This window comes from Schistocerca cancellata, chromosome 2 (assembly GCF_023864275.1).
Source record: "Schistocerca cancellata isolate TAMUIC-IGC-003103 chromosome 2, iqSchCanc2.1, whole genome shotgun sequence".
Lineage (NCBI taxonomy): Eukaryota > Metazoa > Arthropoda > Insecta > Orthoptera > Acrididae > Schistocerca > Schistocerca cancellata.
In genome coordinates this window covers 347,360,906-347,378,513 of record NC_064627.1, presented here as the reverse complement: position 1 = coordinate 347,378,513, position 17,608 = coordinate 347,360,906, and the positions used below count along the sequence as shown (strand labels likewise).

Here is a 17,608-nt window from a genome sequence, read left to right as displayed (position 1 = left end):
TGTGTGTGTGTGTGTGTGTGTTTTTTTTCTTCTTCTTCTGAAGAAGGACTTTGCCGAGAAGTTGAAATATTTATAGCATTCTTTTCCATTGTGTTTGTCTTGATCTCAATGCTGCCCCTATAAGGAGTAGCAATCTGTCCTGTCTCTGGATTGACTTGTTTTGATTTCACACTAATGTTGGATATCTACATCTCATTGCCTACACAAATGTGGAAAAACAAATCATTTCCATCTCGTCAGTAACACACCAAACACTCTTGTCTGCTTGACATTCATTGCTGTTTCTACTGGTCAGTAAACATTTTTAGTACCCACCTTATTTACACTATGTGGTCAAAAGTATTCAGACACCAGCTGAAAATGACTTAAAAGTTCATAGCGCCCTCCATCGGTAATGCTGGAAATCACGATGGTGTTGGCCAATCCTTAGCTTTGCTGACAGCTTCCACTCTCGCAGGCATACATTCAATCAGGTGCTGAAAGGTTTCTTGGGGAATGGTAGCCCATCCTTCATGGAGTGCTGCACTGAGGAGAGGTATCGATGTCAGTCGGTGAGGCCTGGCACGAAGTCAGCATTCCAAAACATCCCAAAGGTGTTCTACAGGATTCAGGTCAGGACTCTGTGCAGGCCAGTCCATTACAGGGATGTTGTTGTTGTGTAACCACTCCGCCACAGGCCATGCATTATGAACAGGTGCTCAATTGTGTCGAAAGATGCAGTACCATCCCCCAATTGCTCTTCAACAGTGGGAAGCAAGAAGGTGCTTAAAACATCAATGTAGTCCTGTGCTGTGATAGTACCACACAAAACAACAAGGGGTGCAAGTCCCCTCCATGAAAAACATTTATTTTGTATTTATTGTATTTTTTTGCATGGAGACACCAACTGGTGTCTTTTGCAAACGTCATAGCATTTTTTTACAAGTTTAGTACAAAATATATATATATATATATATATATATATATAATAGAGGGAAACATTCCACGTGGGAAAAATATATTTAAAAAGAAAGATGATGAGACTTACCAAACAAAAGCGCTGGCAGGTCGATAGACACACAAACAAACACAAACATACACACAAAATTCTAGCTTTCGCAACCAACGGTTGCCTCGTCAGGAAAGAGGGAAGGAGAAGGAAAGACAAAAGGATATGGGTTTTAAGGGAGAGGGTAAGGAGTCAAGTACAGAGGCAAAGATGATGTTGAAAGACAGGTGAGGTATGAGCGGTGGCAGATTGAAATTAGAAATTAGCGGAGATTGAGGCCTGGCGGATAGCGAGAAGAGAGGATATGCTGAAGGGCAAGTTCCCATCTCCGGAGTTCTGACAGGTTGGTGTTAGTGGGAAGTATCCAGATAACCCGGACGGTGTAACACTGTGCCAAGATGTGCTGGCCGTGCACCAAGGCATGTTTAGCCACAGGGTGATCCTCATTACCAACAAACACTGTCTGCCTGTGTCCATTCATGCGAATGGACAGTTTGTTGCTGGTCATTCCCACATAGAACGCTTCACAGTGTAGGCAGGTCAGTTGGTAAATCACGTGGGTGCTTTCACACGTGGCTCTGCCTTTGATCGTGTACACCTTCCGGGTTACAGGACTGGAGTATGTGGTGGTGGTGGGAGGGTGCATGGGACAGTTTTTACAATGGAGGCAGTTACAAGGGTACGAGTCAGAGGGTAGGGAAGGTGGTTTGGGGATTTCATAGGGATGAACCGAGAGGTTGCAAAGGTTAGGTGGATGGCGGAAAGACACTCTTGGTGGAGTGGGGAGGATTTCATGAACATATGTCTGCTTGTGTCTGTATATGTGTGGATGGATATGTGTGTGTGTGCGAGTGTATACCCGTCCTTTTTTCCCCATAAGGTAAGTCTTTCCGCTCCCGGGACTGGAATGACTCCTTACCCTCTCCCTTAAAACCCACATCCTTTCGTCTTTCCCTCTCCTTCCCTCTTTCCTGATGAGGCAACAGTTTGTTGCGAAAGCTTGAATTTTGTGTGTATGTTTGTGTTCGTTTGTGTGTCTGTCGACCTGCCAGCACTTTCATTTGGTAAGTCACATCATCTTTGTTTTTAGGTATATTTTTCCTTCATGGATTGTTTCCTTCTATTATAACCATATATATATATATATATATATATATATATATATATATATATATATATATATATACACACACACACACAATAATTTATTTTAGTTTAATATTAATATTCACTTAAAGAGTATAAACACTTGTCAATCAAGAAATGTTTCAGTTTCACTTTGAATAAGTTCCCTTTGTGGCACCTTATAGAGCTCGGTAATCTGTTGTACCATATTTGACCACTAATGCATGGACTATGGTCTGTTGTTTTTAATTTTGTTCTTTGTCTGTAGTAGCAGTCTTTATTTCTTGTATTATAGGCATGCATATCAGAACACTTTGTTTCTTTGTTTTGATGTGTCACAAAAAATATAATTAATTTGTAAAGATACAGTGAGTAGACTGCGAGGTATTTATGATGAACAAAGATTTCCCTGCATGAATCTCTATACCCTAATCCATAGATAATTCTGATTGCTCTTTTCTGTAGGGTTAATATTCTGTTCATATGTATGTTGGCAGCACAACCCCATATCTCTATGACCACACCATAACACCATCGCCTCCGAATTTTACTGTTGGCACTACGCACGCTGACAGATGATGTTCACTGGGCATTTATCATACCCAAACCCTGCCATCAGATTGCCACATTGTGTACCATGATTTGTAACTCCACAAAAAATTTTTCCTTTGTTCAGTCATCCAATGTTTACACTCCTTACACAAAGCGAGGCATCGTTTGGCATTTATCGGCGTGATGTGTGGCTTATGAGTAGCCACTCAACTATGAAATCAATTTTCTCACCTCCCGCGTAACGGTCATAGTACTTGCAGTGGAGCCTGATGCTGTTTGAAATTCCTGTGCAACAGTCTGGATAAATATCTGCCTATTACACATTACGACCCTCTTCAGCTGTCGGCAGTCTCTGTCAGTCAGCAGGTCGGCCTGTACGCTTTTGTGCTGTACATGTCCCTTCACATTTCCATTTCACTATCACATCAGAAACAGTGGACCTAGGGATGTTTACGAGTGTGGAAATATCACATACAAACGTATGACAAGTGACACCCAATCACTCAACCACGTTCAAAGCCTATGAGTTCTGCAGAGCATACCCCATTCTGCTTTCACAATGTCTAATGACTACTGACGTCGCTGATATGGAGTACCTGGTAGTAGGTGGCAGCACAATGCACCTAATATGAAAAATGCATGTTTTTGTGGATGTCCAGATACTTTTGATCACATACTGTACATTTTTTGAGATCTGAGTTTTTTCATGTTAGACATGTCAATACTGATGTGTCCATCATGAGAAAATTCATCTGCTAGGGCACCAATCATCTGTTAGATCAAAGTTGCACAGTTTAGTTTGTTTGGTTACTAGACCTACCAGTCCACTTTTCATTATGCATATTTTCGGTCACTTTTTTTTTTTGAATTATCAGCATTGTATCTCAACATTCTGTTCCCTCATTATTGTTGGCCTATATACTATGCACAACTCTTGTGACACTCAGCAGCTGCAGATCCTTTTGCGTGCAAAAACAGTATTACAGCCTGCAGTTGAAAAGTGGTGGGAGCAACAGTTTTCAAAGTCATTGTTATCTGCTTTCAGCTGCTGGCATGTGACTTCTGAATCAAAACAATGACTTTTGTCGCTTCATAAACAATCAGTAGGTGGTGCTGCCTTCATAAAACTTGTTCTGAGCTGCTATATTTAAATGTACACAAACAGTCCCTACCTTTCAAACACCTTTCTGTTCCCTAGTAAATATCTTGGAAACTGTTTTCCTAATTCAAAACATCTGAAGTGCATTTATTGCATATGGTAAACAGCAGTTTTCTTTCTTTTTCAGCTTGGTCTAAGCCTGCATGACAGTATTGAACAGTGGAACAAAGGGACAACTCGGTGGTTACGTATGATTGTGTATGAAAGGGCTGGTAAAATGAAGACTGTATTAACCTATGCTCTGTCAGCCCTTTGGCATGGTTTTTATCCTGGATACTACCTCACTTTTATGAGTGGAGCCTTATTCACCTTTGCAGCACGTGCAGTAAGTTATTGATTTATGTGGACTTACAAATGTCTGTGCAGATGCATACACAGATAAAATTGCATGGAGGGGGATTGTTGTGCTTATGGAATATCATTTTACAAGTACCCAGTAAACCAGTGTAAAACAAACTAGTTGGTGTATAAAAAAGTGAATGATTTAAGGTAACCTTATAGCAGAGACACTGTGTAGTGGAAAGAGGTTGAGATAATGTAACTGAATTTTACTATCAATTCAGCCCAAATAGCCACAGTGACAGAATGCCTATTTCAAGTATGGATCTAATTAAGGTGGCCCTATACACTAGTAATATCTAATTACACACTTGCTTGACTAGCTGGCACTAGAACAGAAATGTTGCAACATAATAATAAAAAATAAATTTATTGATTGTGATGGTGCACAATGGTGCTTAACAGTGGTAACAGTTTGACGGGTAGCACTTGATGTGCTATGTCTAATGCAACAACTACTAAATAACTTCGCTGCCCCCTGGCACTCAATGATTTAGTCACTATGACCGAAAGCCTTACACAGACACTTGTAGATAGCTGTTCCTGTTACTCCATAAATAGTGACTGGTAAGTTGGAATTGTGTCTTTTGATTGGAACTGCAAGAACCTCAAGAACTGTGAAGCTGCTGGAACAAAGCAAACTTCAGGAATTGTAGGAACTGAGTTAGTGTTGGTAGCACATCATCTTTTTTGCTTGTTGGCAAAAAGATCTCCATCTGTGCCAGTATGAGGCAGACAAAAAGTAATCTAAAATTGCCAACATTCTCTCTGGTGGCTGCAACACTATTGGTGGATGAATATGATATGCTGATGGACATGGGGCTGAAGCAGAAGATATCCCAATTCGCAAGCACCGCCATGAAGCACGTACCCAGAAGTGAGAAGGCACCTGGAAACTGGTTGTGCCTGTGTGGTGATGGCCTCTCATGGTATTGCTATGTACCTCTCAAGCTATGTGCACAGTAAAAGGTATTCAACTAGGAACTTTAACACTGCAGCTCAGCTTTCATACTTGCCTCCTTCTTCACTGGATGCAGGCAGGGGAGCTAGGAAAAAGAATCCCTCATAAGTTGCTAATGAACATGGTTCCATATGAGTACTTTTCATCCACATGTTTTTTTGTGTACACAGTAGTTGTGAGGTAAGGTGTAGTCAGTCATATGTCTAAGGGTTAAGGTAGTCAGTTTGGAGTTGGCAGGATACTGGCAAAATTGATATTCAATAGTACCACAGCCATGGACATAGGGTATGTTGATGTTACCTTTGTATGTATGCATACAAAGCATCATGGATACTCATGTCATAGGTCACTCTTTTTTGTTACATTTCATAACTGTGCAAGTTATCTATACTGCAGTCTGATATCATATTCAAAAGGTTATCAAAGCAAATTCATACTGAATTTAGTAACTTTTAAAGGGAAATAAACTGTTGTTACACTGGCTCAACACAAACTGTGCTTGCAGGTAAAACAAAAAAATGTGTCTTTTTTGGCATTATTTTATCATAAATTTGTACATGCACCAGTTTCTTATAAGTTTGAAATTGTGAGTCCTCTGCTTTCCTCTTAATTTTCTAATTTGTGTGTGAGAGTAATAACACAAATTTTCTCTTTTCAGGTGCGAAAAACAATTCGACCCTATTTTCTGGGTTCAGAGGTTTCAAAGACTGCATATGATGTGCTGACCATGCTAATAACACGTGTTATCATGGGTTATATTACATTTAGCTTTATTCTTCTTGAGTTTTGGCCCAGTGTTCGACTGTATTTGTAAGTAAAGCTACACTTGTTTACTGAAAGTAAAGTGTTTGAAGTTAAATTTATAGTCTTCAGTGGAATCTTAATAACAGTGCACAATCGTAAAACTAGTTTAGTTGGTTTTCCATGAAATGTTCAGAAACAGTTTAATTTAACATTTCTGACCCTACATTGCTCAGCCATGCACCACTTTTCTTTAATTTCACAAACTTTTTTCTTAAATAATACCTTTTCTATAACATTCCTTACATAGAAGTTCATTTGATTTAACTAGGCTCTTTCTAGTCTTAATGTATTCCATGCCCTTATTGTAGTAAGTGCACTTCAGGTAGACTTAGACAACCTTTCTAGTAATATGTAACACTTCCACAAGCCTTGATAACAGTTCTGCATGAGACGCTGGGTTATGTGTGTATGTGTGGCATGCTTTTCTCTCTCTCTCTCTCTCTCTCTCTCTCTCTCTCTCTCTCTCTCTGTGTGTGTGTGTGTGTGTGTGTGTGTGTGTGTGTGTGTGTGTGTGTGTGTGTGTGTAGTATTTTTATTGTGCCTGTCTGCAACTCAGTGTCTCCTTTATATGGTGAGTACCAGTCTATCCTTTTCACAATACTGTCAAAATGGGAACAGTGTTACATTTCCTCCAGAGATTCCCGTCTCTTTCTGCCACACCATCTCCATTACATTTTTGTATGGATTGTATTGATCTATTATGATTCTAGCAAGGCACCTCTGGATTCCTTCAACATCTGTTGTCAGTCTATTTCTTAAGATCTCAAAATACTGGAGCTCTAGAACAGGCTTCACTTGCATTTTGTCTGCAGTTCCTTTACAGATGCATCATTCCCTCCCAGTCAGTTTAAATAACACATCTCGCACAAGTTTTTACCTTAGCCAAATGAAGCAGAACCACTCAGGGCAACTGTGCTGCATGTCGCCGCCTTTTATGATAAACACTCAAAATTCTGACCAATTAGAGATATATCCATTCGCAGGCATTGCAACCATCCCTGTCAGGACAGAGTGTCCTTTGGATGTGCTGAAAATGCTAGCTGAACTATCTAAGCAATACAGCCAAATACAGCGTTCCAACCATGTGCTACAATGGTATCACTCTTCTAGCAGGAACAGGCACTCACCCACCACTGACAGTATCTGCTCATATCATAGAAAATTTGAAGCTGCAGCCCAGCAGTGTCAACCACCACAAGGAAAGCACCACCAGAACTCAATAGCAATAGTGGTCAATTTCAAATGGCATAGCTGTCAACTGTGCAGCACAGAGAACTTTACTGTGCTAAAACTCCTCATTGATACATTTGCTGACACCTAAATATATCCCTCCTCTCACTGCCATGATATAATACTGATGGCAGTTGCCTGTAAACTGCAAATGGATTACCTTTTAAAGACATATAGCCACATCAATTTGTATGTCATTGTCAGCTTCAATCTTCATTGTGAATTTGTATGGAGATTCATTGTTGCTGATGTGTGTAAGTAATTGTTGGAGGAGTTTCAAATCCACATCCAGCCATACAGATTTAAGTTTCCATGGTCCTCTCCCCATCCTTGAACCATTCTGAATTTGAGTGACTACTATGATCTTCCTTTGCTACTTCGTTTTTAGAGCAGATTTCTTATTTTTTGGTGCCCTCCCAGGTCTTTGCTTGTTTGAATCTACATCACAGTTGTCTCCTCATGGACACCTATGCCATATGATCAAGAGTTCCATTACATATGCATTGAAGACCTACTTGTAATGTTGTACATTGAGGGAGACATGTAGACCAGCAACAGCAGCTGTTCACTAAATGAAATTAACACAGCTTAGTGGTTAACCTGTCAGATTGTGTCATAGCTATGTCTCAGGTTTCACAGCTCACAATAGTATATAAATTATGCCATTTCCTGAGCTTGAAAAATATTTAACAACAATTTGTGCACAATCATGCACATTCACAGCACCTCACAATAAATTTGCAGAAGGTTCATCCAAACCAGGAAACACAAAGGTGTGGACTGATGCAAAGAAAATATCCTTTGCCAGAATAAAAGCTGCTGTTACATTATTAAGTCATCCTCTTCTTGGCATGCCTCTTGCACTTGTGGTAGACACATTTTCAACCATCACTGGAACTATATTACAACAAAGTGTACCACGTGACTAGCAAGCTTTGGCTTTCTTAAGCAAAAATTTATTATCATCACAAGTAAATTGGTCCACAGACAACTGTGAGCTTCATACAAGCAGTGTGGCATTAAAAACCTTTAGTCACATGCTTGTTGAAGGTAGATATTTCACCCTTATCAGAGACCACAAGCCACTCAGTCTTCACTTTCTGTCAGAAGCCAAATAAAGTATCAACATGAAAGTTGAACTTTGTTGCGCAGTTCATCTCGGATATTCAATAAGACAGTAGTGAGCACAATGTGCCACCATATGCACATGGATGCTGTTGCAAAGAAACTTGACTTCATAACATCTGCCAAAGCTCTAGTAGATGGCAAAAAACTGGAGATATTCCTCAAAGCATCTTCAGGATTACAACTCCAATTTATTCAGTTATCACACTCAGAGGCATCAATATATTGCTGTGTATCGACATTAAAAGCACAACCATTCATCGCAATGGATTCTTGCCAGCAGTAATTTACTGTCTCTGCAGTCTTTCTATCCAGGAGTAAAAGCCACAATACAACTCAAAAAAGGAGATTTGGTTAGCCAAATTTTAAGAAGAACTGTGAAGCTTTTGACAGCCAGTCAGTACTTCCACCCTATGTCCTTATCAACGTCATTGGACCTTTACCACCATAAGAAGAATACCAGTATTACATAACAAGCCTATCAATAACTTTAGCCACAACCTCCTTTTGTGAGTGGACTGCCTGCTTTGGCACACTACTCCTGTCACTACTGATCAGGGCAAACAATTTAACTCACACGTATTTAAAATGCTACTTAGATCACTTTGCATGAACTAAATTTGAATCTGTGCCCACCTCTCTGCTGTTAGCCATATCATTGAATGGCACTGTCACTAAGTAAAGGCTTCACTCAGATTCCATGCCACAGTGTTGGAATGACAGCCTTCCTAGAGGCCTGTTAGATCTCCAAATAGCTTTCAAAGAGAATCTTAGCTCAAAACCAGCTGAATTAGTGTTTGTCCAAACACTATTCTGTTTGAATAATTATTCACTAACATGTTAAACAAAAACACTGAAGCATCAGACTTTGCACAACATCTGTGTTTGCAGATCTGCAAGTTAGTTAGTTACGTGTTCCATTGATCAATAGCACGGAAAACCGTTATGATGTGGAATGTGTCAAATGCACAAGAAATGCGCACAGGAAACAAGTTTTTTTTTCTTTCTTTTTTCTTTTCTTTTTTGTTTACATTATTGTGTTATACCTAAATATTTCTATTATCTATCCCATTCCCTTAAATGGCACAGAATGCATATATTATATCTCCAGATTTATTTACACATATTCAAGAATTCATCTGTGGTATAGAAGGTGTTGTCAAGGAGGTATGATTTCAGTTTGTTCTTGAAACTATTACTGCTGCCTGTCATAGTTTCAAAAACAAATTGAAATCATACCTCCTTGACAACTTGTGCCCAGAAATTTCACAAGAATAAACTATTCAGCGACCATTCATTTTTTATGACTCTAACTATTCAACTCTAACTAATATTTTCAATATAACATGTGAGGGGGGAAAAGCAATTACATAACTTTTTTTCCCTGAACCATGAGAGAATTTTTTGTTCCTTCATAAATATTATAATTGTCAACATAAATATATATTGTTAAACATTACAACAAATGGAGCTCAGCAGTTTTGGTCTGCAATTCTGTCCATCCATTCGCTTGCATTCCTTATTAATAAGAGAAATCTGTGCTCTGTTTTTCCTTTGCTACATGTGAGATTCTTGATAAATGTGAACAAAACAATCTTATAAAAATTGATGTAGCTTGCTTGTTGTGCAGAGTTGAAATTGTTTTTCTGTGGGAGGTTCTGGGTTTGAGGGGATGAGGAAGTGGCTGTACCTATTTGTTTTTGTACCAGATTGGGAGGGTAGTTGAATGCGAAAGCTGTTTTCAGGTTATTGGTGTAATGGTTCAGGGATTCAGGACTGGAGCAGATTCATTTGCCACGAAGACCTAAGCTGTAGGGAAGGTAGAGCCACTTCCTCATCCCCTCAAACCCAGAACCTCCCACAGAAGAACCCCAAAAGTGCCCCACTTGTGACAGGATACATTCCGGGACTGGATCAGACTCTGAATGTGGCTCTACAGCAGAGATACGACTTCCTCAAATCCTGCCCTGAAATGAGATCCATCCTTCATGAAATCCTCCCCACTCCACCAAGAGTGTCTTTCCGCCATCCACCTAACCTTTGCAACCTCTCGGTTCATCCCTATGAAATCCCCAAACCACCTTCCCTACCCTCTGACTCGTACCCTTGTAACTGCCTCCATTGTAAAAACTGTCCCATGCACCCTCCCACCACCACCACATACTCCAGTCCTGTAACCTGGAAGGTGTACACAATCAAAGGCAGAGCCATGTGTGAAAGCACCCACGTGATTTACCAACTGACATGCCTACACTGTGAAGCCTTCTATGTGGGAATGACCAGCAACAAACTGTCCATTCGCATGAACGGACACAGACAGACAGTGTTTGTTGGTAATGAGGATCACCCTATGGCTAAACATGTCGTGGTGCACTGGCCAGCACATCTTGGCACAGTGTTACACCATCTGGGTTATCTGTATACTTCCCACTGACACCAACCTATCAGAACTCTGGAGATGGGAACTTGTCCTTCAATATATTCTCTTCCCGTTACCCACCAGGCCTCAAACTCCACTAATTTCAAGTTGCCGCCCCTCGTACCTCAACTGTCATTCAACAACATCTTTGCCTCTGTACTTCCACCTCAACTGACATCTCTGCTCAACCTCTTTGCATTTACATATGTCTGCCTGTGTCTGTATACAGGGTGTCACAAAAAGGTACGGCCAAACTTTCAGGAAACATTCCTCACACACAAATAAAGAAAAGATGTTTCGTGGACATGTGTCCGGAAACGCTTAATTTCCATGTTAGAGCTCATTTTAGTTTCGCCAGTATGTACTGTACTTCCTCGATTCATCGCCATGATTTCATACGGGATACTCTACCTGTGCTGCTGGAACATGTGCCGTTACAAGAATGACACAACATGTGGTTCATGCACGATGGAGCTCCTGCACATTTCAGTCGAAGTGTTCGTACGCTTCTCAACAACAGATTCGGTGACCGATGGATTGGTAGAGGCGGACCAATGCCATGGTCTCCACGCTCTCCTGACCTCCACCCTCTTGACTTTCATTTATGGGGGCATTTGAAAGCTCTTGTCTGTGCAACCCCAGTACCAAATGTAGAGACTCTTCGTGCTCGTACTGTGGACGGCTGTGATACAATATGCCATTCTCCAGGGCTCCATCAGCACATCAGGGATTCCATGCGACGGAGGCTGGATGCATGTATCCTCGCTAACGGAGGACATTTTGAACTTTTCCTGTAACAAAGTGTTTGAAGTCTCGCTGGTACGTTCTGTTGCTGTGTGTTTCCATTCCATGATTAATATGATTTGAAGAGAAGTAATAAAATGAGCTCTAACATGGAAAGTAAGCGTTTCCGGACACATGTCCACGTAACATATTTTCTTTCTTTGTGTGTGAGGAATGTTTCCTGAAAGTTTGGCCGTACCTTTTTGTAACACCCTGTATGTGCGGATGCATATGTGTGTGTGTGTGTGTGTGTGTGTGTGTGTGTGTGTGTACGTGTACCTGTCCTTTTTGCCCCTTAAGGTAAGTCTTTCCGTTCCCAGGATTGGAATGACTCCTTACCCTCTCCCTTAAAACCCACATGCTTTCGTCTTTCCCTCTCCTTCCCTCTTTCCTGATGAAGCAATCTTGGGTTGCGAAAGCTTGAAATTTGTGTGTGTGTTTGTGTGTTTTTTATTGTGTCTATCAACGTACCAACGCTTTCTTGTTTGGTAAATTACAGCATCTTTGTTTTATATTTGTGTGTGTGTGTGCGTGTGTGTGTGTGTGTGTGTGTGTGTGTGTGTTCGGCAGTCCAATATTGGTGCAGTTCCAGTTTTCTGACAAGTGAGTGCATTTTTAAATGGATATTTTAACATTGCAGCATTCTGTTTGTCCACTTTAAACACCAGACTGATTCACAAGTGGGTAATCAAATGTTTTATTCCATTTATTGACTTAACATAATGCTGTAATTTCTTATGATTTATTGTCTTATTCAAGAGGGAGAGGTTGACTTGCTATTCATCAAAGCAATACGTTTCTTCCCCACATGTTGAGTACATGTTTATTGCTTTTCTCCTAGAACTTTTACCAGAATCTGCCCATAAAACTATTTAGGGCCATACTTTCAGTCCATCCTATAGATCTATGAGTTGATATTAAATTTTCTCTCTCACATTTCAGCTGACCCTCAACAGCTGTTTAATTCTTGGAAAAATAACATACAACTGTCCAACTGAATACTTTATTAAATAAATAGTGTGTCAGTTTTTTTTTCTTTCAGTTCCTGTAAATTCTCTTTCATAGTGTAATAATACTCGTTTTTGTAACATTTACAAACATATTGTTAAACTGAGATGTATCATTGCTGTTTCATTATCTTGTGTTGTTGAAAATTTGTATACATTCTTCTTTGGGTTTCAACCAAAATTCATTTGGTGGCGTACTTTTTGCAATGACTTCATGCAGTATGGTTATATGCAAAGACACTTACATAGAGAGTATCTACCTTGTGGAAGACGACTTAAACATAACTGTTGTCATAAAAACATTGTCAAAAAATGCCTTGGATATCGCAAGGTGTTAGTGAGGTGGAACCGACGGCTCCTCACCAAGGAACAAAGAAATATTCAGTGTAGTACTGCACTCCACTTAGTGAATGAAAGATGATATAGATGCAGAGACCATCCACATCACTCTAACTTTGTTTCCAGATTAGACACTTCCTAGAACCTAGATCTCCATACAACATTATTGTGATGTAACTGTAACTTGGAAGTATTTCAGTGGGCTGCTGCAGGACTGTTACTGTTCATGATATATTTACATGAGCTGGTGGATAGCATTGATAGCTCCATGAGACTGTTCACAGATGATTTTGTTGTATGTAGGTAGGTTACAAAACCTGAAGAAGATAAACACTTCTTGTCAGGATTAGCAATGTCGTTGACTGTACATACATGTAACATACTGTGTGTGTGTGTGTGTGTGTGTGTGTGTGTGTGTGTGTGTGTGTGTGTGTGTGTGTAAATAGGTGGAAAAGCCAATTAGTGGTCAATTACAATATTTGCTATAAACCACTGGAAACGGCCACAACTGTAAAATAACTGGGATAACTATTTGGAGCAACCTAAAGTAGAACAGCCACATAAAACTATTGTAGCAAAAACAGGTGCCAGGCTGAGAATCCTAATGAAGTGTAATTCATCCACAAAGGAGGCATATTCGAACTAATTGTTTGAACAGTTCCCGATCTGTCTCGGATCCTTACAAAGTAGAATTAATGAGGAGGTTACAGAAACTGAAATGAAGAGTGATACATTTTAACATGTTTGATCAGTAAGTGCAAGAGCATTATGGAAATTTTTATCATACTCCAATAGCAGAATATTACATAAAATACTCCAATAGCAGAATACTACATAATAAAACTATATGGTTACATCTCAAACATCTATGATGTATGCATGCAAACTCAAGTAATGAATGAAAATTTGTACCACGGCCAGGTTTGAATCCCAGCCTTGAAACAATTTTCGTTTGTCACTTCAGTCTGCATATGTAAATACTACAAAACAGATTTTGTGCATCATGTAGACGTTTACTGTTAAAATTCCTAGAGCATACATCCCAAGAATAGTGGAGCAGCATGCTGTTCCTTCCCATACATCTCACAGAATAAAACACCTGAAAAACTAGATGTGAGGGCTCGTACAAAGGCTTAACAATGTCATTCTTCCCATGCAATGTTCATGAATGGGATAGCAAAGCCATACAAATGATAGTGGTACCAGAATGCCCTCCACCATATACCATATGGTAGCTTGCAGAGTGTAGATATACATTAAACTTTTGTCTGTGACATACAGTTTGAGGATAAGTGTGAGGGGTTTTTTTCATGACAAGTGGTATCATGAATCAGTTACTATACAGCAGAGATGATGATTCAGAGGATGAATGCTGACTAGAGAAGAATACAAGGAAGGGCTTTTACATGTACATATACACACGTACCCTGCAAACCATTTTGAAGTGCAAAGCAGAATGTAAAATTGTACCACATATTAGTGCTTCTTCTCATTCTAATCACATATCCAGGCCAGAACTTTTGTGTCAATAATGAAAGTTTTAGAAACTGCCTTTTTTCCAAAATATGCATCATTCATTGATTTTTATCACAGCAAAAAGATAATTAATATAGCATACAACAGCAAGTTGTTGGTAAATGGGAAAGCTGCCTATCACAGGAAATGATGCATGATCCACTCAGGACATTCTTCTTCTGCATGAAAACTCACACCACATGCCAGTAATTAATTCCAAGTAATTCACTGTACAACTTTCTTATAGTTCTGGTTTATCTATCCCCAATTAATTCAAACATTTGGGCTTTTAAAAAAGGTGTTACAAGGACAACATTTTTAGTTGTCTCTTGGAGGCCCTCAGCTCCCCTCTCGCCTTTTCTAACAAATGCATCATAAGGGTGCATATCTAGTAGAAAAATGTGTATATTTGTTGAAGGAAACTATATAAAAAACTATGAAATGCTTTTGTAATTTTATATATCACAAAAAATGCAGTTTAGTTTTGAATGAGCCTTGTGTAATCCATGAAAGAAAACAGTACTAAAATACTTTGCACCTGTCATAAGAAAATAAAAATATGCTTTCACTGATATTCTTTTTATGTTACTGACTAACGTGCACTGGTGAAATTTATTTTTCAGGCATATGTACCTGTGGCTCCACATTTTGGGCATTCTGGCCTTGGTTGTACTGCCTCGCCTATTCCCGTCATCTAAGGAGAGGCATGTTGCTGCTTCCAAACCTATTTCCAATGGTGTGGCTGCCAACAAATATGACTGAATTATTGTGTAAGCCTTTTTAAATAGTAATATTGTATATATAACAAACATATGAAGACAGAGAGAGACTCGCAGAAAATACGTGACTTACTGGTGTATATGTTATGCTTGCAAGTAAAAGTTAAAAGATTTTCTTTTAACTTTATTTTAGTCTTTTGATATTGTAAGAGGCAAAATAAATTTAACAGACCCATCTAGTAATGAATGTTGAACTGATATTTGTTAAAAGTTGTCTAGTTTTGTCAAAAACTTTTAGTCATGTGGACTGGGTTTTAAGTTGGACCAAATGTCAATGTTTTAAAAACATGCATTTTAAAATAAAAGTGTAATTCAGTGTTTGCTGAGAGAAATGTTTTTACTATTTGACTGTTAACTGATGGACTGTATATTTTAACAAAATGTTTTAAATGTTATACATTTCATATAATCATATTTTCATGGATGTCATATACAAGATATGAAACCCATCATTGTGAGGATGTATGTATATCTCATGTTGTCACATTGTACTGGTGTTAGTAACAAAGATATATTTTACATTGTCCAATTATCTGGCAATCACAATATGTAACTAATAAACCCTCAAAAGTAAATTTCGATTACTGTTAATCATGTATACATAAAGGCACAAATGCATCAACATGCATGTGTTTAACAGTTATAGGTAGTATCTGTTCAGCTGAGCATCACATTTGTTGGAAATCATTGTAATCACAACTCAGTTTCATTTTCATAATTATCACTGAAACATTTAAAAAGTGTATCTTGCATGTAAACTAAATTTTACGTACTCGCTGTAGAACAATGAGGCTTTTGCAAGTTAATTGTAATTTTGCTTCATGCTGTATAATTCTGTTGCAATATCCAGTGCTTCCCCTATGTATATGTTAATGGCACAACATAGTGTAACCCATATTTACAGGTAACTTCTTAAATGTACTGCTCCAGTACGAATGTTGCGTGATTCAGCGGTAGCCATGTTATTGCCTGGCTACAGCAACACTATTATCTTATCAACCGTGTATGTGTTTGACAACAAATTATTTCAGGCAAAACTTATGTGTACAGATGGTGCAGCACTTTTTGTATACAATTTGCATTTAACTGCAACTGCAATTTTTGTAAAGCATATATTCTAGAATGACTGAGAAAACTAATACATGCAATGACATGTTATTTGATCTCTTTATTGCCTCTTTTTGTGCATTTCCTCAGAAAGAGTCAAATAACTATCCCTTATAATAAAGTGTGATGGTGCTACACTGTGTATGTGTGATTATTTTTATTACAGTGTATTAATTTGTTCATATGTATATATGTGTTGCTGTTGCATAAACCAGTGTTTACTGTTGCTTATCTTCTAAAAGTACAGACATCTCCTTGGGTTATTGTCTTAGAGAGCTTCCTTGGGTTATTGCCTTAGAAAGCTGTATAAAGTGCAAGGAATAGCAGCTTTTGTGCTTCATCCAGACAGGAGGCTATGCCAGCAAAAGTGTAGCTCTGACTGTACCATTCTCACTATATTGGCCTGAAATGGGTTCATAAAAGTATGTGGCAAATCGCTGGATGGATGTCAGTATTAGGTTCTATAGGCATATGTAAGCAGCTCTTCATAAGGACAATAACACCAAAACCTTTCCTTTTGAGTGGAACTTTACATCCTAACTGATCCTCCTCCCTTGAAAAAATAAAATTTGATTTCTCATCTACATCTATACTCCGCAAGTCACCATGAGGTGCATAGCAGAAGGTATGTCCCATTGTACCAGTTACTAGGGTTTCTTCCCATTCCATTCACATATGGACCATGGGAAGAATGATTGGCAGAATGCTTCTGTATGTGCAGTATTATTCTAATCTTATCCTCACAATCCCTCTGTGAGTGATACATAGGGGATTGTAGTATATTGCTAGAGTCATCATTTAAAGTTGGTTCTTGAAACTTTAATAGACATTCTCAGAATAGTTTCTTTCTTAGTCTTCCAGTTCATTTCCTTCAGTATCTCTTTGACATTAGCCCATGGATCAAACAAACCTGTGACCATTCATTCCACTCTTCTCTGTGTGTGTTCAGCATCCCCTGTTAGTCCTATGTGGTACAGCTCCCACACACTTGGGCAATATTGTAGAACTGGTCGCACAAGTGATTGCTGCAGATTATAAGATAAATGGGGGACGCTTTTATGAAGATACAGAAGACTTTGGTGATAAGGACATGGACATGCATTAAAGCTTGAAATATAAAGTAAGCACTTCTTATAGTCAAAGTAAGACACTGTAGAGAAGGTTTTTTAATGTGGGCTGGGACTTATTAGCCAGGAAAATGCAGAAAAAAAACAATGCCTCCTCTATGTGGTATGAAGCAATCAGTCCTTTCCATATTGTCGTTTTTCCGTCTTGGACTTGCCACTGTGGATATACATATCAAAATAATTCTTAGTTTTACTCTTGAAAAAGTTTGAATAAGGTTTACAAGGGCTAATCAGAATATAAGTTCCAAT

At 38.9% G+C, this 17,608-nt stretch overlaps 1 protein-coding gene across 2 annotated transcripts in view; it reads left to right on the top strand.

Moving 5' to 3' along the window:
• Positions 1-16,376, top strand: part of LOC126161739 (lysophospholipid acyltransferase 6) — a 155,046-nt gene extending 138,670 nt beyond the window's left edge. For both annotated transcript variants that reach the window (XM_049917778.1, XM_049917777.1), the window contains 3 exons: positions 3,952-4,149; positions 5,783-5,934; positions 14,970-16,376. In XM_049917778.1, coding sequence (XP_049773735.1) covers positions 3,952-4,149; positions 5,783-5,934; positions 14,970-15,108 — 489 coding nt within the window. In that variant the 3' untranslated portion in view covers positions 15,109-16,376. The remainder of the gene's footprint in view (positions 1-3,951; positions 4,150-5,782; positions 5,935-14,969) is intronic.
• The last annotated feature ends 1,232 nt before the right edge of the window (positions 16,377-17,608 follow it).